Raw genomic sequence first — 26,075 nt, forward strand, 5'->3', positions numbered from 1 at the left:
AATAAGAAATGACAGTGTGAGACCGTGGGTGGTGTGTTTAGTCTTTACTTTAGCCCTGTGCGTGTGTGAATAAAAGTTTTTGCCGCTCTTCTCTTTTCCAGGGAGAGGCAGTCGCCTCAGCCGCAAGGGGAAGGAGGAAGGCGAAGCGGAGGAACCAGGCAGAATAAAAGAAAATAAAAGTTCTCCGGCTTTTGCCACGGTAGCTGTCCAGCCGCCTTGCTCCCCAGCGAAGGAGTTATATATACAGCAGTGCACACCCCCTCCTTCACTTCCTGGGTGGAGCTGCCGCTGGGGAGAGGCGAAAAGACGGCTTTAAAAACCTCCGAGCCCTGCAGCCAGCAAGTCCCAACAGGAGTGGTGAAATTACAGTCTTTCCTGGCAAGGAAGACAGAAAGGCCAGCTGGCTCCAGGGAGAGCGGCGGCAGCCGCGATCTTGACGGAGGAGTGCCATCGCCTCGGGATGCCCCAGTCGTGACACCGGATTTGGCCCAAGTCTTTTGCAGCCAGCCACATCCCGGGCACATCCAGGGTCTTCTTGGCAACCTCTGAGCAGCTCGCCCTGCCAAGAACACGATCCCTCGAACCCAAAACCGGTTGCAGACAGAGCCTCGACCTCCCTGGCGATGGGCGTTCGGGCTGCCACCGCTGGGCGCCAAGGCTGAACGTGGGCGCCCTCTGAATCGCCAGGCACATGGGCTGTTTCGAGGCTCTGCCAAGCATAAGGTGAGTTTCCTCCGCTTTTGAAAACCGGCAGCCCAGACTTTGGAGACGGTTCGCAGATCTGAAACCGGTTCGAATCTGAAACCGTCGCTTTATACTTGCGGGACTCGGCGGTGAGTGGGGCTTCTGTAGGAAACAGCCTACTTTGTCAGATGCAGGGAAAGGACTGAGAAAAACGGCAAGAAACTAGGGCGGCTCTTCTTCTTCCCCCCTTCGTCTTGCTTTCCCCACCGCTTCTTTTTGGCACCGAGAGCAGAAGCGAGAAGGGGGTGGAGAAATCATGAAGATGTTGGTTTCGAGAGCCTGCGGCTGGCAGAGTCTTTCTGGGTGTTCGCGGGCGGCCGGCTGGCTCTTCCTCCTGCTCCTGGCGCTGGAGCACCTCCGCGTGGCTCTCGCCTTCTCCACTTGCAAAACTCTGGACATGGATATGATGAAGCGCAAGCGGATCGAGGCCATCCGGGGCCAGATCCTCAGCAAGCTCAAGCTGACCAGCCCGCCGGAGGTGGAAGACCCCGACTCGCGGGTGCTGCCCGAAGACATTGTGGCTCTGTACAACAGCACCGTGGAAATGATCCGGGAAAAGGCGGCGGAAGACCCCAAGGAGACCCCCCAGGAAGAGTACTACGCCAAGGAGGTGCACAGGTTCAACATGCTTCCCCCGAACCACGGTGAGACCACGGGAGAGAAAGGGGGTGTTTGTATTTAGGAGGGCAGGCCATGAGGTCTACTGTTTAGAGCATGCCGAGGAACCAGGGCTAGGTTGGTGTCATTCCCCCCCCCCCGACCCTGCTCCTATTCCTCTAGGAACAGGGTGACATTCAGAAATTAAGTGGGGAGGAAATCTCCCCCCATTTAAAGGGAAAGTCCTCACCCCTTTGATTTCCCAGCTGTTAGGCAGAGGCGCAGGGCCAGTTTAGAAAGCTGGCAACCGACTCAAAGGTTAGGTGCGACCCACTGGCAAATTCGGGGCACCTGTCAAGTATTTCATTGCCTGAGACTTCGAAAATAGCGGTGGGGGGGGGTTGTTGAGCACCTTGCAAGCTGCTATAAAGGGCTGAGAGGCACCGATGGATGGCCTTGGGTCCAGTGGCTTGCCCCAGGCCACCCACTGCTGTTTCTCAGGCCTCCTAATATTGATTTATAATAAAAAGGTTAATTTAAAGAACGAGAGAGGAGAAAGAAGGAAATGTTTGTTACTTTGCACTTAGGTTTAGCGATGCAATGGATCAGGATTCGCACCCAGAGTTTAAGCAAGATCTTTTTTTTATTGGGGAAAAAAAAGCATTCCATGTGTAAAATGGCAATAAATATCGCCAGAGAATATGAGATGAAGAAGGGGTTTGGGAAGAGGGGTGAGAGGTTGGCGTGTTCCTAAGATGTTGTTACAAACTGGAAAAGGATAAGTAGCGCCCCTAATGGGATAATTTTGCCCTTGACCCTAAAACCTGGAAGCTTATTTAACTCTTCAAGACTTACCACCAACGCCTTGTGGCAAAGGGATTTCCCCTAAGGTGGCCACCTTTTTATTCCGGCCCTGCTCCTGTGCAGCGTCCCGGCAGGCGGAGATTCAAAAGGTGAAGCTTTTCCTGAAAAACGCCGGGAAGAGTTTTACCTCTTAAATGTTCTGCAGGGAGGCTCTTAAAGGCACAGAGCTGGGTGCAAACCTAATGTGACAAAGGGTGCAAGAAAATTGGAAATAAAACCAAGAGCAAAGGAAATAAGACCAAGAGCAGAGAAGCTGTTACTAGTTCTGGACATGGCATGAGATGTTCACCCAGCTGCCTGGTCCCAGGGAGGTGGCAGCAGCAGCAGCAGCAGCTGGAATTTGGCATGAGTTGATCTGATCATTGCAACCATCACATGCCAAGGTATCCATGATGATCAAGGGCCGGCCCTTGATATGGGGTTGGCATTTTTTAAAAAAATATTTTATTATTTCAGGAAACTGGGGCGGGCAGAACTTGGTCAGTCAGTCTGGGGCAGTGGGACCAGGCAGGATCCAGAATTTGCTGCCTTTTGAGCTGACAGTACTGGCTGCCAGCCAGAGCACAGTTTCATCAAGGACAGCAGTGCATTCTGGCAGAAGAGGGGGACCCAGTTCAGTGGGAAAGAGGCAGAGATGCCCCCCCCCCAGACCCCAGGAACAGACCTCTAACCGAGACCCGGAAGAGCAGCTCCTACACTCTGCAGCCAGACAACACTGGGGTTGGACAGACCCACTCTAGAAACTATAAACTTATTCTTAAGCAGCCTAGGTTTACATCCATGCTTTTAATTCCAGAAATTTGGGGTGGAGGGTAGGGAAAGCTGCCGGCATTTGGTCACACGAGAAGTGGACTCTGTACATACTCGGAAGTTATAAACAAGCCATTCTCCCAGACGGGAGGCTTGGTGTTAAAAAAAAAAAAAAGGACCCAATTAGGGTTTTTTAGGAGCAGGTTTAAGGCAGGTGAGTAGTGTCGTGATTAGAATCAGTATGGTCTTAATGCGGATTAAGGTTGCATCGTTCTTGCCTCTTAGCTGCTGTTGTTGGTTCCAGAGAGAGAGAGAGAAAGAGAGAGAAAGAAAGAGAGAGAGAGAGAAAGCCATTGCCTCTAGTTTCCACTTCCTTTCTCTTTGCACGAGGATCCGGGCTGTCATGTTATAGCTGTGTCGGCAGGCGCTCTGTGAAGCCAGGCACCCGTGAGAAGTCCTCTGAGGATGGGAGGAAATTGTATGTTTGTGTGTGCAAAAATCAGCTTTCCCCCTGGGGGGTGGGTGGGGATGGAGTTGGCGGGGAGGGGGCAGTGAAAAAGGAGTTTGGTCGATCGGATCTTGCGATTTCCGGCAAAAACGGCCCAGCAAACACCCCCCCCCCCCCGGTTTCAGAGTCGCCTTCGCCACTTCTCCCTGAAGGCCCCTTGCTGGTCAGCGTGTTGCAATGCTACCGCACAGCTGCGGACAGGTCAAAGTTTGCAAATTCCGAAAATTCAAGCAGGGGTCCTTTGCTTTCACCTCGGGATTGGCTGCTTCTCCCCCCCCCCGCCCCCGCTCCTGGGACTTCCACAGCAAGCTTGACTCCAGACACACACAAACATACAGCAGGAAGCAGTTTTCTCGCATCACTGCCTCCACGCCAGAAAAGGTTTCGCCTGGTCAGCTCATGGAATCGTAGAATCTTAAGAGTTCGAAGGGACCCGAGGGTCATCTAGTCTGACCCCCCTGCAATGCGGGAATCTCAGCTAAAGCATCCATGATAGATGGCCACCCAACCTCTGTTTAAAAATATCTCCAAGGAAGGCGAGTCCACCGCCTCTCGTGGGAGTCTGTTCCCCTGCCGAACAGTTCTTACTGTCAGAAAGTATTTTTCTGAATGTTTAGTCGGAATCTCCTTTCTTGTAGCTTGAAGCCATGGGTTTGAGTCCTACCCTCCAGAGCAGGAGAAAACAAGCATGCTCCATCTTCTATGTGGCAGCCCTTGAGATATTTGAAGATGCTATCATATCTCCTCTCAGTCTCCTCTTTTCCAGGCTAAACATACCCAGCTCCTTCAACCATTCCTCATCAGGCCTGGTTTCCAGACCTTTGATCATCTTGGTTTCCCTCCTCTGCCCACTTTCCAGCTTGTCAACATCCCTCTTAAAGTGTGGTGCCCAGAATTGGACACAGTACTCCCAAGTGTAATAGTAATAGTAATTTATTATTTGTACTCCACCCATCTGGCTGGATTTCCCCAGCCACTCTGGGCGGCTTCCAACAAAGATTAAAAATACATTAAAATGTCACACATTAAAAACTTCCCTGAACAGGGCTGCCTTCAGATGTCTTCTAAATGTCAGGTAGTTGTTTATTTCCTTAACATCTGGTGGGAGGGCGTTCCACAGGGCAGGCGCCACTACCAAGAAGGCCTTCTGCCTGGTTCCCTGTAGCTTGGCTTCTCGCAGGGAGGGAACCGCCAGAAGGCCTTCAGCACTGGATCTCAGTGTCCAGGCTGAACGATGGGGGTGGAGACGCTCCTTCAGGTATACTGTACTGAGGCCGTTTAGGGCTTTAAAGGTCAGCACCAACACCTTGAATTGTGCTCGGAAACATACTGGGAGCCAACGTAGGTCTTTCAGGACCTGTGTTATGTGGTCTCGGCGGCCGCTCCCAGTCACCAGTCTAGCTGCCGCATTCTGGATTAGCTGTAGTTTCCGAGTCACCTTCAAAGGTAGCTCCACGTAGAGCACATTGCAGTAGTCCAGGCGGGAGATAACAAGAGCATGCACCACTCTGGCAAGACAGTCCGCGGGCAGGGAGGGTCTCAGCCTGTGGTCTGACCAAGGCAGAATAGAGTGGTATTATTACTCTTCCTTCTCCAAGGATGGAGAAACCACCTTTTGAGGGAGTCCTTTTCACTGTCAAACAGCTCTTAGCATCCAACAGCTGTTGTTAAGGGCGCAGAGGCAGGACCAGCAGGGGAAAGTTGGCAACCTGGGCATTTGCACCCAGGAAGCCCTGACTCTTAGCTATACTGGGATTTCCGCAACCCTTGCTGGGAAGAACAGAACTCTTGTTTCTTTCCTTCCCACCTTTTACAGAAGTTTGCTCCTCGTGTGGAAAAAACGAGCCACCTAAACGCACCCAGGAGCTGGGTGGGGTCTTTTTTTTTGGGGGGGGGAGACAGGAGACAAAAGATATATGCTTTAAAAGAAAAGAAAAAAATGTAGGGAGCTGCGCAGGCCCAGGAGGGGTGGTGGTGTTGGCAGCAGGTCTGAAGAGGCCCGAATCTGCAAAGATCGGATCTTTCCCTTGGATCAGAGGATTCTGCACCCACCCAGGGAGCAGCCGTCTCAAGCTTGTTTGGGGTGTAATTACGTGCCTGGGAGTGGCTGGCACGCTGCCGAAACGGAACTCGGGCCCGCAGGCAGAGGCGGGAACTTGTACGTTTTGTGTAGTCTCTGGGAGATAAGATGGCAGCCCGGGATAGTGCCAGCACGTGCCAGTCGTTTTTGCCAAGGAGGTGTTTGGGTCCTCCTTGCCTTGCTCACGCGAAACCCCCTTTCCTCGGAACGCGTTAGGCCAGGGTAATTGCTGCCTCTTCCCCAGTGCAGCTGCTCAGGTTGGGCTGCTGTTGAAAGCACAAGCCAGTCGGGAAAAAAAGGTTTTAACAAGTTCATTCAAAAATCCACCGATGCAAATGGTTGCGTTATGTTGCTGGATAAATCCTGCCCAGCTTTCTGTCATTTGGGTGGAAGCAAAAGCTCTGAGGCATGGAAATTATGGCCTTTCCCCTTTTATTTATTCCTTGTACAGTGGTACCTCGGGTTACATACGCTTCAGGTTACATACGCTTCAGGTTAAGAACGGACCTCCAGAACGAATTAAGTACTTAACCCAAGGTACCATTGTATCTTAACCAGAAGTATATGGAGGTTCATGCCTACCCGCTTAGCATCTGAGGCTGTAAGAAGACTCCCGCATGTTTTAGATTTGCGTAGAAGCTTTTCTTGTTGTTCTGCAGTGATGGGAGAAGCTGAACCTATCTGGGGTTTCTTTCACATAAATCTTAAAGGTGAAGGAGCTTTCTCTGGAGTAAGAGTAGAAGCTCCAGTTCAGTTCAGCTTCTGCAGTGTTTTAAACCAGGGATGGCCCTCCAGATGTTTTGGGAACCCATCTCATAGTAAACTCTGGCCAGTCACGGTCAGGGATGATGGGAGTTGTAGTCTGACAAGATCTGTAGGGCTGCAGGTTTCCTGCCCCAGCAACAAGGCTTGGGAGATTATGCATGTTGGAACTCAAGCTCACCCAGTGACTGAATTTGCAATAGATCTGGGACAGTTCTGTTTATGGAATCCATAAGGTGTGGTGATGTCTGCAGGTTCGAACACTTTTAAAAGGGAATTAGATTTATGGAACATAGGTCTCTCGGTGGTTATGAGCCCCGATAGCTCCATAGAACCTCCAGTTCAGATTCAGTATATCTCTAAATGCCAGGTGGCTGGGATGACTATGGCTTGCATGTCCCGCAGTCTTCCGAGAAACAGCTGTCTGTCCGCTGATGCAACCGCTGGGTGCAAGACTCAATGAACCTTTGGTCTGATCTGGGGTGGCAATTCTGAACTTCTTTTGTAGCTGCTGACCAAGGACATATGGCATTTTTGCGGGGGGGGAGACCCTGCTTTTGGCTGCGGCACTCGCAGGATAGCTGGCGTTGGTTGTGAGAACTGGTGGGTTTTCCATCTCAAGACTGAGAGTGGCATACAGTGTCCTTGTTCCGTTAACACGAGGATTTACGCTGGTGCAACTGAACACAGGCAGGCCCTCCCAAAACCTGCTTCAGAAGGTGGGGGGAATCCCATGACAAATTTATGGTTGGGGGGGACGACACGGGGAGGAGGAGAGGGGAGACAGTCTCCACTGTACAAGCAGAAAGCCTTGTGCTAAGGAAACTTAACACTACTTTGGATACAGCCCTCTTTTCACTGGAAATCAGAGAATCATAGAGTTGGAAGAGTCTGCTACAGATCTGCATAGAAGTCCATTCATTTATTCATTCACAGAAGCATAGAATGGTAGCGTTGGAAGGGACCTCAGCAGTCATCTAGTCCAACCCCCTGCCATGCAGGGATCTTTTTGCCCCACGTAGGGCTTGAACCCACGACCCTGAGATTAAGGGTCTCGTGCTCCACTGACGGAGCTATCCCAGATGCGTTTTGTCTATTTGATATACCGTATTTTTCGCTCTATAACACGCACCCGACCATAACACGCACATAGTTTTTATAGGAGGAAAATCCGTAGGCATGCCACCCGTAGGTATTCCCTCCATAACACACACAGACATTTCCCCTTACTTTTCAGGAGGAAAAAAGTGAGTGTTATGGTGCAAAAAATACGGTATTTATTTGAATCTATTTCTACCCCATCCTTCAGTAGACAGAAAGCGGGAAAGACCCCCCACTGAACTCCTGTTGCATGTCACCCATCATACTATGAACATGGTTTAGAAAAGCGGCCAGGAATCTGTTGCCCTGCAACTCCCATCGTTCTTCACTGTCAGATATGCTGGCTGGCACTGATGGAGACTGGAGCTCACCAACAACTAGAGGACCACAGTATAAAAAAATTCCTTCCAGTAGCACCTTAGAGACCAACTATGTTTGTTATTGGTGTGAGCTATTGTGTGCATGCACACTTCTTCGGATGCACACTTCTTCGGATACTCGGATTCCCCATCCCAGTATCATCATGCCCTGGATTTTTTTTCTGCAGTGCTGAGATCCTGACCCACCTCCCACCTGTGGACACAGGGGCCATTCCTTCCTGACCCACCTCCCACCTGTGGACACAGGGGCTATTCCATCCTGACCCACCTCCCACCTGGGGACACAGGGGCCATTCCGTGCCCTTCCTCTGCCCATTTGGTTGGCACGACGTGTGCTTGGAGGACCTCATTTGATACAGAGGCTGCCAGCTGCTGATTCCTACGCTAGGGATCCATTTCTGGTGAATTGCATCCTCCCCTCTGCCCCTCCCCCCGAAAGAGCCTGGTGTGATGATAAAATAGCACGCCTGGAAGTTTCTGCAGAGTATCCGTCCTTCAAACAGCCCCTTGGAACAGAGGGAATTGCTAGTTTCCGACCAGGGCAGTTGGCAAAACAAACAACGGCCGAAGGCTCTGGGGGCGGGTGGGAGGGTAGCAGCGCTGCTTGACTTCCCTGTTTCGACCGAAGTCAAGCCACCCCCATTTCCCCAGCGTGACTTAACAGTTGATCCACGTGGAAAGTTTAAGCAGGTGGGTGGGCCGGAGCCTGGCTCCCCCGGGGCCTTTCCCTACGGGAAGAATGGCCCCCTAAGTAACCAACTTCTGCTTGCGGTCCAGCTTACTCCCTTCTGTGGTCTGCTTCTTTCCTGGTCCTGCCGCTTCCTGGCCTGCGGCAGCGGCCTGACGCTAGAACTGTGCTGAAAATTAAATGCAAACACCCCTTCATTTCCCCTAACCATTCTGCATCAGTTAACGAGGAAAGAAATGGTGCTTTAAAATTATCGGGGGGGGGGGGATAAAATTATCAGAGGGGAGAGAAGGCTCCCAGTGAAACTCTCAGGTGTGCAGTGCAGGGTTCTCGATGCAAGGACCTTTCCTTCTGAGGTGCCACGGAAGGGTTCATGAGTGTCTTTCATTCTATAAATTGCTGGTCCCATGGTCTGCCCCCTTCCTGGGTGCCCATGCGTCAGTCAAAACCCAGGGAAAGACTTCATGGAGGTCAGGAAGTGCAGGCTGCAGAAAATGCTTGCAGGATAGAAAATTGCACCCACTCTGCCACTTTGCAATGATGAAATAGGCTTGAAATCCTGCACCAACCCCAAATTCTAAATAAGTTATTAAGAGGAATTTGCTCCCATGAGATGTTACAGTGGGCATCAACATGGCTGGCTTAAATAGAAGATTAGACAGAACAGTGGCGTAGCGTGGGGGGTGCGGGGGGGGGGGCCGGCCGCACCGGGCGCAACATCTGGGGGTTAGGGTTAGGGGCTCAAATCCACGGGTTAGGGGGCGCAAATCCACGGGTTAGGGGGCGCAAATTACTTGCCTTGCCCCGGGTGCTGACAACCCACGCTACGCCACTGAGACAGAAGCAGAAGACCAGCTGCAGGAATTATGCTGGCCTGTGAATGTAATAAAGTAAATTCATTCATTCAGTTGCAGAAAAGCATAAGTAGGCCCTGATTGCAAGATGCTGGAGCAGACAGTCTTTGGCCTGATCCAGAATAGCTCTTATTATGTTCCTATTGCCAGATCCTTCTTCCGGATACAGAAGCACTGGAAGTATCTGGATCTATGGAATGCGAAACCCTTGCCTCCCTGTTTACATGAGAAACCTATACGCAGCCTTTTAGTACTTCGCCTCCAAAGTGGCTTAACAAACATACCTAAGCCAGTGCAAATGAACTGAGTTCAGCAGTGCACATTTGGAGTAGAGATGGTTAGGAATGCACTGCAAGAGATCAACAGCAGTAGGCACAGAGCTATAAAACCTACAGGCAGAGATTAAATACGGATAAATCCAAAAGACAACAGAGGAGGCTGTTTCTGGTAGCCACCCAGTCTCTATTGATTATCTTGGTGAGTTTCCTGGTTTTTATGGGAGTAGGCCGCCTAGAAACGCCATTCAAGGCTTCATAGTCTTATCCCCATTTCACAGCTGAGGGAAACTGAGGCTGACAGACACCATGAACCACTCACAAGGTCACAAGGACAGTAGATAGAAACCGATCTCATCCTCTTATCTCTGGAGATGTAACACTGGAAAGTCCCAAAATAGCTTGGGAATTTCCTTAGCCCGATAAGCTGGGGCTGTTCAATGGAGACAGCCTTATCTCTGTCTTTGCAGCTGTAAAACATAAATCCTCAATTTACAAGAGACCACAGCCTCCCTCCGCAAGAGTCATGTGGAAACGAAAAGCGTTGACTGCTGCACCAAACTCTGAAGAAGGGAAGTGGAAGTCTGACAGTCAGGTTTCTTCTGAATACTGCCTTTGGAGCAGCGTTGAGACTTGGGGGGGGGGGTGCTGAGGACTTTCCACTGAGGTACCCCAAGTTAGACTCAAAGAGTCTTGGGCCATCTTAAAGGCTATAATACAAGGTACTGTGGCACGAGGTTTTGTGGACTCAAGCCCACTTCCTCAGGCGCGTGAAATGAAATCTTAGCTGGCAGGTGCAGAAAAGAGAAAACTTTGAGGAGGTGGTGCGTAGCTAAATGGCAGGGAGATGCAAAAATTATGGTCGGCGATAGCCAGGTTCGATTCCTGGTTCTTGGAGATGAGTCAAGTTTAGGGTGTGTATACGTCTTTCGAAAGAACTAGGACCAGGTTTTTATTCTTAATAGCATCACCAGCTGCCTCCTTTCTCTTCGCCACCCTAAAACTTGTGGACTTTTCAGGGCACCTTGATTTTCAGACCATATCAGGTAGTACTATTTTATCTCCACACCAGTGAAAAGATTCGGCTGTCGATTTCTACAGATTGCTACTGGTCTGCCACTAAGCTTTTCCACCCCCCTAGTCAGTTGACAACCCAGCAATGATGGCTAGTGATAGATAATCGCAAGTTCTTCGCTGTATGTGATCTGTTATGAGAGCTCATTTGATCAGGATAGAAACAGAGAAGACTACCTTCATTTCTTCTTGGGCAGTTTAGGCCCCTCCTTCTCTGCCTTTGTTGCTGATAAATTTTAAATAATAAAATTTAATTCTTACCCTTTCCAATGGGAAACAGCAAATGAGTAGCAGCATATACACCATACCTTTAAAGCACATTCAAATCATCACCCCCCCCAAATAATCCTGGGAATTATAGTTTGCTAAGAGTGCTTGTAATTGCAACTCTGTGCGAAGGTAAACTACAGTTCTCATGATTTTTATTTTGCAGGGGGAGGAATGGCCTTTGTGCTTTACAAAGATGCTGCGTACACAGCCACCATACTGGCAGATTTTTAAAAATTAAAGAAAGCATCACCCTAACATGCAGACAGGAATTAAGCAAGTGAAACTTTCCCTCCCTACTTGCATTTCCAGGCCAGGAAAATCTTAACATTTCTGTTTGCTAAATTAACTAAATTTCTGCTTGCCAGCCTGCTGTTAATGGTGCAAGAAAGAGATGCGGGCCGTAGAACCAGGAGAAACCGTGAGACAGGGCGCCTGGGAAAAGTTTTCCCAAAACAAGAATTTCTGCTTGCCATGCAGCTATCAAATGTCTCTCTCCTTCCCCCGACTCTTGTTCTGAACTCCACGTTCGCTTAAATGCAAAATGGGCATGCCCTGTTCTCCTTTGCCAAGCACTGCATGCTATATATATATATATTTAAGGGGGTGGAATGATGAAGAAGAAAGGGATCTTTCCCCTTGAACATCACAGTCTTTGTCCTGGAGAAGGGAACTTTCAGGGCAGCTGATTTGACCATGTATGTGGGACGAGATGGGATGAGGAGCTGGAGTCAAAGCTTCTTTGATCCTGCGAGGAAGAGAAGCTTAAAAATAGACTCTTCCTGTACCATAAATAGATGCTGTGTCAGTGTCAGACGGCTGCAAATATGGGGCTTCGTTTTGGGGTGTGTCTGTGGCCTGTGGCAGTTTGCTTTCAGAGAGAGGGAGAGAACGCCTGCAGAGGGCTGGAGCTGAACCAGAGAGCCCTGGGTTCAAATCCCCACTCGGATGGAAACTCGCTGGATGGCCAAAGCATCCTTTTTCTCTCTCTTAACCGACCTTACTAGGAAATCCGCGGCCAGGTTATGGGAAGAAACTTAGGAAGCCCCTAAGGAAATAAAAAGCACCACTTTACGTCCCATTGCTTTTAAACTCTGGAATGGAAGTCCCAGTCAGTTTAGTGCAGAATTTACTTCTGACTAAACACACAGAGGGATGCGGGTGGCGCTGTGGTCTAAACCACAGAGCCTAGGGCTTGTTGATCAGAAGGTTGGCAGTTCAAATCCGCGCAACAGGGTGAGCTCCCATTGCTCAGTCCCTGCTCCTGCCAACCTAGCAGTTCAAAAGCCCACAAAGTGCAAGTAGATAAATAGGTACTGCTCCGGTGGGAAGGTAAACGGCGTTTCCGTGCGCTGCTCTGGTTCGCCAGAAGTGGCTTAGTCTTGCTGGCCACATGACCCGGAAGCTGTACGCCGGCTCCCTCGGCCAGTAAAGCGAGATGAGCGTGCAACCCCAGAGTCGTCCATGACTGGACCCAATGGTCAGGGGTCCCTTTCCCATTTTAAACACACAGAGGACCAGATTCCTATGTATAAAGGAGCAAGGTCTTGTTGCAGTATGGCAACCTTGATCGCCCTCAGTCCCAGGATCTGTGAAATGGGGAGAAGGATAATGTACGTAGCAGGCTCAAATTGTTTCTGAAGTTGCACTTGACGCAGAAATATGCAGTTAGCCATTCCTGAGTCATGGCAAAGCATGGGGAGGCCCATACAGAGGCAGTGGTCATAGGGCAGCCTTCGCCACTGCAGATATTTTTGCCTATAACTCCTAAGGCTTGGGTGAATGAGAATTGTACAGTGGTACCTTGGGTTAAGTACTTAATTCGTTCCAGAGGTCTGTACTTAACCTGAAACTGTTCTTAACCTGAAGCACCACTTTAGCTAATGGGGCCTCCTGTTGCTGCTGCGCCGCTGGAGCACAATTTCTGTTCTCATCCTGAAACAAAGTTCTTAACCTGAAGCACTATTTCTGGATAAAAAATTTCCTTCCAGTAGCACCTTAAAGACCAACTAAGTTAGTTCTTGGTATGAGCTTTCGTGTGCATGCACACTTCTTCAGATACACTGAAACAGAAGTTGCCAGATCCTTTTATATAGTGAGAAGGTGGGGAGGGGTATTACTCAGAAGGGTGGTGGGAATGGGAGATTGGCAGATAGCTGAGATGAGCCTGTTGTGATGAGCTACTGGAAGGAATTTTTTTATTTTGACTATGGCAGACCAACACGGCTACCTATCTGTAACTGGAACCACTATTTCTGGGTTAGCGGTGTCTGTAACCTGAAGCGTATGTAACCTGAAGCGTATGTAATCCGAGGTACCACTGTAGTCCAAAACATATGAAGTTGGCAAAGGCTGGCATGGGATTTACAAGCAGGTTTCCAGAGCTCCTGTTTGGCTCTTGTTTCTGTTATTGATGTACGCATTAGGATGTGGCGTCTTCCTGGAGATCTGGAAGCAGAAACCTGGGATCCACGCAAGCAGTCCCCTCTGGCGTTTCGGATTGCCCATCGCTATTAATTGACTCCACTCTCACATACTTCCGAAATTTGACCCTCCAGAGGCAACAGAATCCTGCCCGGGTACCCGGGCTGGAGTTTGGCATAGCTACAAAGAAGAGTGGTAGGGTGTGGAGGATGAGGTTGCCAACTTTTTTATCCAGCCCACGCTCCTGTGCTTTTTAACTTGCCACTTGCTTCGCAGGTGTCGGCAGGTGCTGGTGCTTATCTACATGAGGCGAAAAAGCTTGTCCCTGCTGATTTCCATGCATCAAGTGATTTATAAGGGCATAGAGGCAGTATAATCTTGGTTTTTCTGGTCAGTTGGCAACCACGTGATAACTTAGGATATCTACATGTCATTGGAACAGGCAAGGGCAGAAGGTCCTATAGCCTGAGGGGTGAGGGCACACCGAATGAGAGGCATCAAAAGTCAATGCCAGACCGCAAAAATAAATAAATTAAAATGCCATTAGTTTCAATTGCTCCTCTTCATAAAGGAAAATTTCCAGAGGGCTGGATTAGAATGTTTCTGGATCCCAGCTTCCTCTTCCTTTGCTTTACTTGCAGGTAGGTTTCTGTTGAATGTGGGAGCATTTGAAAATGGTTTGTGGAATAGTAGGAAACCTTAGGGAAATAAGACAATTGTGATATGCTATGATTGGAAATGAAGAGTGCGGTATATCAAATATGTTGTGGATAGTCTCTATAGAAAGACTTCTATAGACGTCTTTATAGAAATTATGGAAGAAGAAAGTAAGTTACCGTATTTTTCGCCCTATAGGACACACTTTTCCACCTCCAAAAATGGAGAGGAAATGTGTGTGCATCTTATGGGGCGAATACAGGCTTCAGGAAGCTCTGTGCAACCCTCAAGAGACCGGCGCGACTTTGCGCCGGTCTCCCAAGGGCTGCGCAGAGCTGCCTGCAGCCCCGGGCTTCGCGCAGCTCTGCGCAACCCTAGGGAGCCCGGCGCAAAGTCGTGCTGGGCTCCCGAGGGTTGCGCAGAGCTGCCTGCATTCTGAAGCCTGGGGCGTGCTGAAGAGCGCACCCGGGCTTTGCGCAGCTCTCCGCAAGCCTGGGGAGACCAGCGCGACTTCCCGCCAGGCTCCCTAGGCTTGCGAATAGCAGGCTGTTCTGGGGGCCGGGGTCGGGGGAAGCTCGGGCTTCCCCTGCGCCAGCCCCGTGCCTGGGGGAAATTCCCCCCCTTTATTCCCCCCCCAAAATACCTAGGTGTGTCCTATGGGGCGGTGCGCCCTATGGGGCGAAAAATACGGTAATTTTTGACAAGGTGTATTACAGTGGTACCTCGGCTTACAGACGCTTCAGGTTACAGACTCCGCTAACCCAGAAATAGTACCTCGGGTTAAAGACTTCGCTTCAGGATGAGAACAGCTCTGGCAGCGTTCTGGCAGCGCAGCAGCAGCAGGAGGCCCCATCAGCTAAAATGGTGCTTCAGGTTAAGAACAGGTTGAGAAAATGGTGCTTCAGGTTGAGAACAGTTTCAGGTTAAGAACGGACCTCCAGAACGAATTAAGTACTTAACCCGAGGTACCACGGTATTCTTTTTATGACTGTTTGTTTGCTTTTTAATCTCAATATAGCATTAAAAGTAAAAGAAAAAGAAAATGGCTTGCGTCAGAGTCCTTAAACCCACCCTAACGCAAGATGAGTGCCTGTATCCTTAAACATTGCACAGACATATAAGTTGAACATATAAGCAAAGAAACTTTCTCCCACAGAAATAGGGGTGCAGCAGGATTTGGAAGTCTGTTCAGTCTACATTTAAAGGTGAACTTACCTAACCCACACTGTCTGAAACAATACTTGCATCGAAATTCAGCCGTCCTTTGAAATTCGCAGTGCTCTGAATTTTGCAATGCAGTTCTCCAGCCGAATACTCGGAACAAAAAATGCATATACAGAGGTGGAGTTTGCATATCAAATGCCTACGTTGGTGAAAATTTTCACTTTGCAAAAATGTGTGCGTTAGGCAAAACTGCACACAAAAGTATGTATATCCGGAGGAAAATGTGGACGTACCGTATTTTTCTTTCTATAAGACACCCCCGTGTATAAGACGCCCCCTCTTTTGGGGGACTCCAAATTAAGAAAACATCCCTCAGCACTACCCGTGTATAAGACGAGCCCCAAATTTAAACCTAAATTTTTGGATAAAAAACGCCCTAGTCTTATACACGGAAAAGTACAGTATATATCTATATAGATATATATTGCAAACCCCTGTGGAAATGTAGAAAACTAAAGATTATAAAACAGAAACTGAGAGGAACCAAAATGGACATATTTGTGCACACATATCTATCTATCTATATCTATCTATCATCTATCATCATCTGTGGAGTCAGTTTTGTTGTCTTCATTGGACCAAGTGTGTTTATGGTGACCAAATCAAGCAGCCCTATGACCCTCCAAAGCTCAGTTTTGTTTTCCATTCCAATTGTAAGTTCTGTTTTTCATTTCGTTTGTAAATTCCTAACATTTAGCGATTTGCAGCTCAACTCTTGCTGGGACGTTAATCCCAGCAAGAGTTCAGATGTCGCCTGAAGCTCTTGCAAAGCTTATATTCTCTTGACACCTTCCAAAAGAAGAACTACATAATTTGGTCGTGTTTGAAATGGAACCAGCACAAACACACACAAAACAACTTAAGACTCCTCTCCTATTCTCTTTATGCAGAAGGCTACATACCAAAGACACCCTATTCTGTCTTCTTTGGGTTCAACTTATCACACATCCGGAAAACCCTTCATGACTCCAGCCTGCTGTACCGTGCTGAACTGAGAATGCGCATCTCTGGAGCGGTTCAGGATCAGCGATTGGAGCTTTACCAGGTACGATGGGAAAATGCTATTGGAGTTCAATGATGCCCACAAGTTGTATCCTCTCGCCTGGAAACTCTTCAGACCGTTTGGAGATGCTTATGGTTATTCGTGGGCAAAAGGAGGGAATTTCTCGGCACATGCTCAGAGGCATTCTTTTCTTTGAACCCAGGGACAACAGCTGATTTCAAAGACAAGCCCCCTGGATCATTGCTAATGATCGTTCATTCGTATTAAACCCCAGACAAGAGCCAGGACAATATTGCTTGCATTTTATCTCTGAGAATGGGGGGTGGGAGGAAATTGAAATTTCTGGTTTTGAAATCAAAACAAAGGCACATTTATGCAAATTATGTCCATTTGCCAAAAAAAGAATTCAAAGTGCTTCAGCACATCGTTCTGTCGAACAATGATCCACCCTTGGTCTTATGTCGGAGATGGAGAGACTGCCTTGTTTACACTTACCCTTTCCATCCAGGAGCAGATCCACTCGATCAACAGCACTTGGTACTACATGGACGGGCGTATGGTGAAGGTGAAGAACGAGAAGGAGTGGCTTTCGTTTGACGTCACCTCCGTCCTCCGGCAGTGGCTTGGAAGCACAGGTAAGCCAGGAAGTACCTAAAGGTGTGAGCGGGGCAGGGTCCCAGAGTTGATGGCAGCTGGAAAGAGTAATTCACTTGGGGGAGAGGAAGAACAGGATGTGTGACAAAAGAGGACAATGGTTAATTAGGAGCTAAAAACTAGGGCCTAGCCCGCCAGAATAACCACAGTTAGTTCTCTGCCAAGTTTGTTGTTGACTTGCAAACCATGCTGCCTTTAGCACGTCCAAACCCAACAGCCTTGCTGAACTGTGGTTTCTTTGGCCCCTCGATCCCAGACGCTTGCCGGGTTCCAAAGGCATAGGCAAGAGCAACTGAAAAAGAAGCCAAGCATTGTAGGACTACAAGTCCCATCATCCATGACCACTGGCAATGCTGATGGGAGTTGTAGTCTAACGACATCTGGAAGGCCCCACATTGGCTATCCCTGGCATAGCATATGTCTGGCAGTAGCAGCCAGCTTTCACACAAACAAGCCTGTTAGATGATGTGTGATTTGTCGAACAAACCACGGTTGAAGGAAACCGTGGGTTGAACGTTATGTGCAAGCCCATCCGTTGACAGATATATCTCCTTCCAGATTCAGGTAGGTAGCCGTGTTGGTCTGACAATAGTCGAAATACAGTGGTGCCTCGCAAGACGAAAAGAATCCGTTCTGTGATTCTCTTCGTCTAGTGGTTTTTTCGTCTTGCGAAGCAAGACCATTGACAGATTAGCGGATTAGTGCTATTAGTGGATTTTAGCGGCTTTTAGTGGCTTTTAGTGGCTTTTAGCGGCTTATCTGCTGATCGGATCAGCAGAAAAAGGGGGGGAAGGAAAAAAAAAACCAGCAGGAACTCGCAAGACATTGTCGTCTTGCGAAGCAAGCCCATAGGAAATTCGTTTTGTGAAGCACCTCCAAAACGGAAAACTCTTTCGTCTAGCGAGTTTTCCGTCTTGCGAGGCATTCGTCTTGCGGGGCACCACTGTAAATTAAAAAATTGTCCAGTAGCACCTTAGAGACCAACTAAGTTTGTTCTGGGTATAAGCTTTTGTGTACAGTGTGCATGCACACGAAAGCTTATACCCAGAACAAACTTAGTTGTCTCTTAAGTCCTAGCCGCTCCTGCAAGGCAGTGCCAAGGTGCTTATTTCTCCAGGGACTAGAATCGTGGGGCAACCTCTCACTGCTTTGCCTTTGTGCCGGAGGTGAGAGGGGGAGAAAAGGGGCTGGGGAAAAACAAAACAATGCCGCAATCCGCTGAGTCGGCACGCCACGCCCTGGGCACGCTGCCACAGTGTTTTGGAAGGAGCCAGATCAAAAGTGCACATGCGTCAGGCACACTTGCCCTGCGCCACTCCTCGGCTGCATTCTTTGCACAGGTTGCTACGGAAAGGAGAGGAAAGGAAGGCAGGGATTGTGATGTTGCAAGCATTAAATTTCTTGTGTCCGGGTGGCCGTCTACCTGCAACTCACCCTCTCTGATCTCAAACCCCTTTTTGCCTTAGTAAGTTGAAGAGGTGACGACAGTCGTCAGCTGCAGGAATGGGTAGAGAAATATTGGAGGAAAGGTGGGGGTCATATTGAAGAGAGGGCCACCCTCACTGCCCCGCTTCCATGTTGGGCAGGGCTGCCCACAGATCAAAAACAGGCTCTGATCTTGCCATGCTTCAAGCGCCATTCTCTATATTTCTTAAAGGTACCACACGGAAGTTTTATGTGAGTGCCTTTATGTCCGGGGAGGATGAGGGAGGAATTCATCTGAGCTCGCATTTAAGGCAAACCTACCACCCTGAGTTCTTTGATGAAGGGCAGAATGCAAATAAATAATAATAATAAACTCACGCTTTCAGAAACAACACGCAGACCAAAACACAGCCACCGTCGTTTTAAATTTTGCACTCCTCCAGATTTCGCAGCGCAGTTTCCCCAGCCAAGTAACAATCACAGAAATAGATAGATCTGCTCGGGTGATGTAGTGCGTGGGTACATTGCTGAAAACAGCTTGGGGAAGAAGTGTGTCGTATTAGGTGGAAATCATTCGGCAGAAATAAGCACGCCGGACAAAATTGCACATGGAATTGTGTGTATTGGGAGAATTTTGTATTAAAATGCCAATGAAGTCTCATTAGGACTTTTAAAAAACTGATTTGGAAATCCGGAGAACTGAATTTCAGATTGTATTCCTGTCGCAGATGACAATGTTCCTATCAACGTGTTTGCCACTTTTTTTTTTAAGGCAACCTCCTTAATCAGACACCCAAAACTTTGTGTAAAGATTGAGGGTTGGGGAGGAGCAACCAACAGACATTGTCTGCAACCAACTTCCGCTTCCCGTACACACATGGGCTGAGCTCTGGAGGAGGAAGGCGTACTTGGATTTAAGGTGGCAAACGCCTGTCTTCACCTTTGGGCCCGTGTTGCGTGTGCCTCCGGGGTTGCGGGTTCAAATCCTTTCGTCGCTCCTGCTGGGGGCTATGAGCACGGCACCCAAAAATCCACGTTGTTTGTATTTCAGAGCCTCTGGGAAGATTTCGCCTCAGCTCCCACTGTACCTGTGAAAGCGGCGTGGAGGAACTGAAAGTGGAAGTGGAAGGTAAGAGCTAAGGAATGGGGTCTGTGTCCTGGTTTTCCAGGGACGGCTCTCCATCCCTGTTTTGATCCCGGAACGTCCCTATTTCCCCTGCCAGCGCTGCCAGTGAAAAATGGGGGACAAAAAAAATGGAGGGGTCGAGGAGGGTCAGTTGTGGGGAGAAGTGAGAATTGTGGAATGGCAGAGTTGGAAGGGACCCCAAGGGTCATCCAGCCCAACCCCCTGAAACGCAGTGAAATAGGAAATGTCCCTGTATTGTAGGGTTTACATCTAATGCCACTTTATTTATTGATTTAAATTCATGGCCCGTCCTTCACCCTTGAAGGCGATCCATGGCTCCCAGCCCTGATGGCTATAAATTGCCTCCACGGTTTGAGGCAGCAGTGTTTCGGAATACCAGTCGTTGTGAATCGCAGAGGGGGAGAGATCTCTTGCGGTCGGATCCTGCGTCCGGCCACTGTGAGAACAGGAGGTTGCTGGACGAGGTGGGAAACACGGCCAGATCTTTCAGGCTTTTCTCATGCTCTCAGGCCCCGCCAAAGGCTGTCTTCGGTCCCTGTCTGGTATCTCCCTCGTCACTTGCCTGTCAACAACTGGTAAGCGCAGGCTCGGCGGATTCCGCCTTCAGGATGAGACTTGCCTCCTTCTGGGAATCGGGCCTAGAGAACTTCCTCATCCTCCTGACACACATACCTGCCATACCTTCTGCCCAGGGTGGGGTTGTTGGGGGGGGGGCGCTGTGCCAGTTCCGGCGACACTTTCGTCACATGACTCAGCTCGATGGGAACCTCCTCTAGGGGGCAGCGCGAAGCACGAGCACCCGCAACACACACACACACACACACACACACCCCTTGCGCACACAAACTAGCACACGCCCGCTGTGTTCCGTCAGCTAAAAATAGGCTGCCGTGCTGACGGCAAACGGCTTCACCGTCGGATCGCAGAAAGGGTGGTTCTGTCGTGCTTCTGGCGGCTGGCACGCTCCAGAATTTCAGAACGCTTCCCTTCCTCAAGGCACCTTTCCCCACAGTTGTTTCACACCTGCGCACCTGACTCACTTTACTTTCAGCAAACATAAGAGTTGGCCTTTTCCCCCTCTCTCAGGGTGCCTCATATCCCTGCCGTGCCCATGTTTTTTGGGCTGTGGGTACACATCTGGCTATAGGGAGGCAAGCACAGCGGTGACTCTGGAGCAGGGGTCGGCAACGTGAGGCCCATGGGCCGGATGCAGCCCACGAAGACCGTCTTACCGTCCCACGAGCCGCCCCCGAACCGAGCTGCCCATTCGGCGAGCCCCCCCCCCCGCGTGCCACGCTAAACCGGCAGAGTGCAGCACAGGGACTCGCGTCTGCGCATTCACAGGTACCGGAAATCTGTGCAGGCACGATTTTTGGCGTCTGGGCAACGCACAAAAGCGATTTCCGGAGCCACGGACATGCGCAGACGCAATTTCCAGCGTCACGCTGTGCCGGTCTGGCCCACAGACGATCTCCGCGGGAGTGATCTGGCCCATGGCCGGTAAGCCTTGCCGACCCCTCCTCTGGAGGGTAGGAGTCGGACCAATGGCTTCATGTTACAAGAAGGGAGATTCCAACTAAACATCAGGAAAAAACTTTCTGACAGTAAGAGCTGTTCAGCAGGGGAACAGGCTTCCTCAGGAGGTTGTGGACTCTCCTTAGCGGTTGGACGGGCATCTGTCATGGATGCTTTAGCTGAGATTCCTTCACTGCAGGGGGTTGGGCTAGAAGACCCCGGGGGTCCCTTTCCAACTCTACGATTCTATGACTCACACAGGGGTGCGGTGGGCAGCTGCTTTTTGGCTCACAAGAGCCTCCAACGTAGTTTAGGAACGACTGCCTTTCCACTTGTGGGCCGATGGGATAGGCAAACTTCCTGCTCCTCAGCACTCGGCATTTAATTCCCATCACCTATAGAAGCATGGGCAGCCGAGTGGGAAAGAATGGTGAAGTCAGCGCATGTGACCCCCTGAAGGTCTTGGACACCCTCTTCCTCCACAGTTGCACCCGTCCCCGTCCCCCCCACATTCCTGATCCCAGTGGGCACCACATAAGGTTGGTGGCAGAAAGAAACAAGCCAAGTCAGTAGGGCAGCCCTCCTGGTTTTAGTGCCCCCATATATACCTCATTCGAAATATAAACAACAATAAAGCACAAAGTAAAATTTCATTTTCCGAGATGAAACAAAACCTACAGTTAGATGGGAAACAATGTTTATTTTTGTGGACTTCCACTTCCTTTACATTTTAATTTCCCCTCTCTCTGACTTTTTCTAATGGCACAGTCAGATCCTCAAAGCTAATCTTACACAACATGTCTGCATCTATACTTAGTAGAGAGAAGGCCCCCAGCTTGCTTTGTTGCGTAGTCGTCCTGTTGGGGTTTCTAATTGACTTCCGTTGAGAAACCCAGCTCTCGCCTGAGCAGCTTGCGGCCATTAATGTGGGGGGTGGGGGGAATCTGGCCATGGGAAATTTCTGTGATGCCCTGAGCACATGCTTATTTTGCTTAACGGTTCATTGAGAGCTCTGCCCCCACCCAGACAAGGAAGAGGAATGATCAAGAGACCAAGAACGCTTCCCAAAAGGAGGGTTAGGGGATGGGAGCAGCGTCAGGGAGGGCTTTGGCCTAGGAAGAGTCTGGTGTGGTAAATGGCATTCCAGTCCGTGCCGCTGGAGGGTATTTTCCCTGCCTGCCCAGTTCCCGTTCCCAAGTGCAGGCCGTCGGAAGCTGGTACTCAGGGAAACAGTTGATCGATCTGATTTATAAAGTGCCTTCACCCTTTTTATTCGTGCGCTTCTAAAGGGTGGCGCTGTGGGTTAAACCACAAAGCCTTGGACTTGCCGATCAGAAGGTCGGCAGTTCGAATCCCCGCTACGGGGTGAGCTCCTGTTGCTCGGTCCCTGCTCCTGCCCACCTAGCAGTTCAAAAGCACGTCAAAGTGCAAGTAGATAAATAGGTACCGCTCCGGTGGGAAGGTAAACGGCGTTTCCGTGCGCTGCTCTGGTTCGCCAGAAGCAGCTTAGTCATGCTGGCCACATGACCCGGAAGCTGTATGCCGGCTCCCTCGGCCAATAAAGCGAAATGAGTGCTGCAACCCCAGAGTCGGCCACGACTGGACCTAATGGTCAGGGGTCCCTTTATTAAAGGTGCCACCGCAAGGTGCTTCACATATGGCAGCATCCAGATGGTTTAAAACAAACTAAAGCCCGTGCGACACGGCTAACGAATTCTTGTCTGTTTCCAGGCACCAAATTAAGGAGGGGTGATCAGCAAGGGATCAGCCAGGCGAAACAGCAGCCCCCCTATCTTCTGGTGATGGCGATGCCCCCCGAGCGGGCAGACCACCTGCAAAACCGCCGGCAAAAGCGAGCGGCAACCATTGACTATTGCAGCCAGTGAGTGGCTTCTGGGTTTTTTTTGTGTGAGACTCTTTCGCTGCTGAGATCCTCTTGGGCTATAAATTGGGGTGACAGCTCAGCTGGTAAAGCATGAGATTCTTGATCTGACGTTCATGGGATCGAGCCCCACGTTAGGCAAAAAGATCCCTGCATGGCAGGGGGTTGGACTAGATGGCCGCTGGGGTCCCTTCCAACTCTACATTTCTATGCTTCTGTGAATGAATGAATGAATCCACTTCTATGCAGCTCTTTAGCCAAAAAGACTTCTCACAAAAATCAGCGTTAAGACAGTCCCCGCCCTAAGGCTTACAATCTAAAAACACATCTTCCTCGTCATCATTATTTATTAAATTTATAGGCCACCCTTCCTCCTAAGTTTACAGGGTGGTTTAAAATATTAACAAAAGAAAAATGAATACCATAATAAACAAAAGCAATATTTATTAAATTTAGAGACCGCCCTTCATCCTAAGTTTACAGGGTGGTTTACAATTGTCAGGGAACTGACATCGGAGGGAGAGGCGAAGGGGAGGCTCCCAGATGATGCTGGCGAAGGACCCAGCAGCAGGGGGAGAAACAGCTCAGTAGAGGGGGAAGCAAATCAGCGCAACATCAGGGATAAAGGGGGGCAGATGGGGGAATCGGAGAGAGGGCTCCAGGACTCTTCACTGGAGATCAGTGAGGAGAGCACCGGTCCTCCGCTACCCATGCCCTCCCTGCGCAGAAGACTTCCGCGCAGTGAGAGGAGGAGGAGACTGGGTGTCAAACAACTTTTATGTTGGAAGAGGTTCAAGAAACGCCCACTGACAGATTCTGCCAGCGACTGAGGCAGCCATGATGAGAAAGGGCTGTGCAGTCAGAAAGGCGAATTAGCCCAGAAAGGCACCAGTTTACGCACGAGTAACTCCATACCCATTACAACAATATAAAAACACAAAAATGAATACCATAATAACAAACCAAAACAACAATGAATCCATAGTTTAAAAGGCCATGGGTAGTTTAATTAGCCTGGGAGAAGAGGAATGTTTTTGCCTGGCACCTAAATATATGTAAGGTGCCAGGCGAGACTACCTGGAGAGAGCATCCCACAAACAGGGGGCCACCACAGAAAAGGCCCATTCTCGTGTTGCCACGCTCCGGATCGCTTGTGGAGGAGGAGGCACACGAAGAAGGGCCACGGAGCAGGATGAATTTGCCACTCCACTCCTGGCTGGGTGTCAGGATCTGTGGTTTTGCGGCAGCTAGATTGGTGACTGGGAGTGGCCGCTGACACCATATAACACCAGTCTTTAAAGACCTGCACTGGCTCCCAGTACGTTTCCGAGCACAATTCAAAGTGTTGGTGCTGACCTTTAAAACCCTAAACTAAGGTTACCGGATTTTTTTCAATGAATCCAGGGACACTTTTCAACTTCAATCCGAATGATAGTGGAAATGATAGGGAACTGGTTTGTAAATCCGGGGACTGTCCCCTAGAAACGGGGCGTCTGGTAACCTTAACCTAAACGGCCTTGGCCCAGTATACCCGAAGGAACATCTCCACCCCCATCGTTCTGCCTGGACACTGAGTTCCAGCTCTGAGGGCCTTCTGGCGGTTTCCTCTCTGCGAGAAGTGAGGCTACAGGGAACCAGGCAGAGGGCCTTCTCAGTAGTGGCACCCGACCTGTGGAACGACCTTTCACCAGATGTCAAGGAAATAAACAACTATCTGACTTTTAGAGGACATCTGAAGGCAGTCCTGTTTAGGGAAGTTTTTAATGTTTGATGTTTTATTGTGTTTTTTAATATTCTGTTGGAATATTAAAGTGGCTGGGGAAACCCAGCAAGATGGGCGGGGTATAAATATATTATTATTATTATTATTATTATTATTATTATTATTATTATTATTACTATTATTATTTTGCTCTCTCAACTCTTATTGGGTTCTTTCGCTCCAGGTCACCAGAGGAGAAGAGATGTTGCGTGAGGCCCTTGTACATCGACTTCCGCAAGGACTTAAAGTGGCGGTGGATCTCCGAACCCAAGGGCTACTATGCCAACTTCTGCATGGGTGCCTGCCCCTATCTCTGGAGCGTGGACACTCAGTACAGCAAGGTGAGGACGTAAAAAGCCCCCCGAAAAGGTTTCTGACTCTTGCACCTCACCCCACTTCCTCACACACAACCCTCTTCCTTTGGGGTTTGTTCAGAAGCATTCCAAAAACTGCTTTAAAAGAATCTCAAAAGCGGTATACAAAAGGGAAGCAACAGAAGGGTATCATAGAAACAGATGCAAAGACAAAATTCGGCAACGAACTGTTCTTCTGGGTCAGAGAAATCCTGGGGGGGAAATATAACTCTCTACAAGGCATCTGGAAGCAACTGGTAGCCAGTTCTTTGAGGATGGCAGTTGGGAAGGGTCTTTGATAGGCAGAAAATGCCACTGTCCTGTGATGTGCTTTGCTGCAATAAAAATTACCGTAATTTTTGCTCTATAAGACTCACTTTCTCCCTCCTAAAAAGTAAGGGGAAATGTGTGTGCGTCTTATGGAGCGAATGCAGGCTGCGCAGCTATCCCAGAAGCCAGAACAGCCAGAACAGAACAGCTGCTTTCGCGATCCCTCTTGCTGTTCTGGCTTCTGGGATTCAGAATATTTTTTTTCTTGTTTTCCTCCTCCAAAAACTAGGTGCGTCTTGTGGTCTGGTGTGTCTTATAGAGCGAAAAACACGGTACTCGTGCAGTGCCATGAGTGAAACTTGGCAGCCATTATAAATGTGACCTCTGCTTTCCTGGCCGTGAAAACTTGGCCTCCCGCTCCCTAGGGTGCGCAATCCGCCATGTTACCTTTCCAAAGACGTATTTTCTTATTTTCTTTCGATAGGTCCTGTCTATGTACACCCAACACAACCCAGTTGCCTCATCCACGCCCTGCTGTGCCCCACAGGAGCTCGAGGCATTAGGGATTGTGTACTACACCGGCCGCCAAGCCAAGGTGGAGCAGCTTTCCAACATGGTGGTCAAATCCTGTCAATGCACCTGAGAGAAAAGGACTCGTGGACTTGGGATGTCTCTTCTGGGCGAGTTGGAATTAAAAAATAAATCAATCTGAGCGGGGAAGGAGTCAGGACTGGAGAGGGACACAGACTCCCCTTCCCCTCTAACAAAATCTAAAACAAAAAAACAAAAACAATAAAAACCCTCATTTGGTGAGA

At 49.4% G+C, this 26,075-nt stretch overlaps 2 protein-coding genes across 2 annotated transcripts in view; both read left to right on the plus strand.

The window, feature by feature from the left end:
* B9D2 (B9 domain containing 2) overlaps positions 1-578 on the plus strand; it is a 36,440-nt gene extending 35,862 nt beyond the window's left edge. The window contains exon 4 of the mRNA XM_082231396.1: positions 102-578. Coding sequence (XP_082087522.1) covers positions 102-316 — 215 coding nt within the window. The 3' untranslated portion in view covers positions 317-578. The remainder of the gene's footprint in view (positions 1-101) is intronic.
* On the plus strand, positions 351-26,075 carry TGFB1 (transforming growth factor beta 1). Its single transcript, XM_082231258.1, has 7 exons — positions 351-1,388; positions 16,140-16,294; positions 16,761-16,887; positions 19,383-19,460; positions 22,725-22,875; positions 24,822-24,978; positions 25,745-26,075. The coding sequence occupies exons 1-7, from the start codon at positions 1,001-1,003 to the stop codon at positions 25,901-25,903; spliced, it is 1,215 nt and encodes a 404-aa protein (XP_082087384.1). The 5' UTR covers positions 351-1,000; the 3' UTR covers positions 25,904-26,075.

The sequence above is a fragment of the Podarcis vaucheri genome (assembly GCF_965113315.1).
Source record: "Podarcis vaucheri genome assembly, chromosome: 7".
Lineage (NCBI taxonomy): Eukaryota > Metazoa > Chordata > Lepidosauria > Squamata > Lacertidae > Podarcis > Podarcis vaucheri.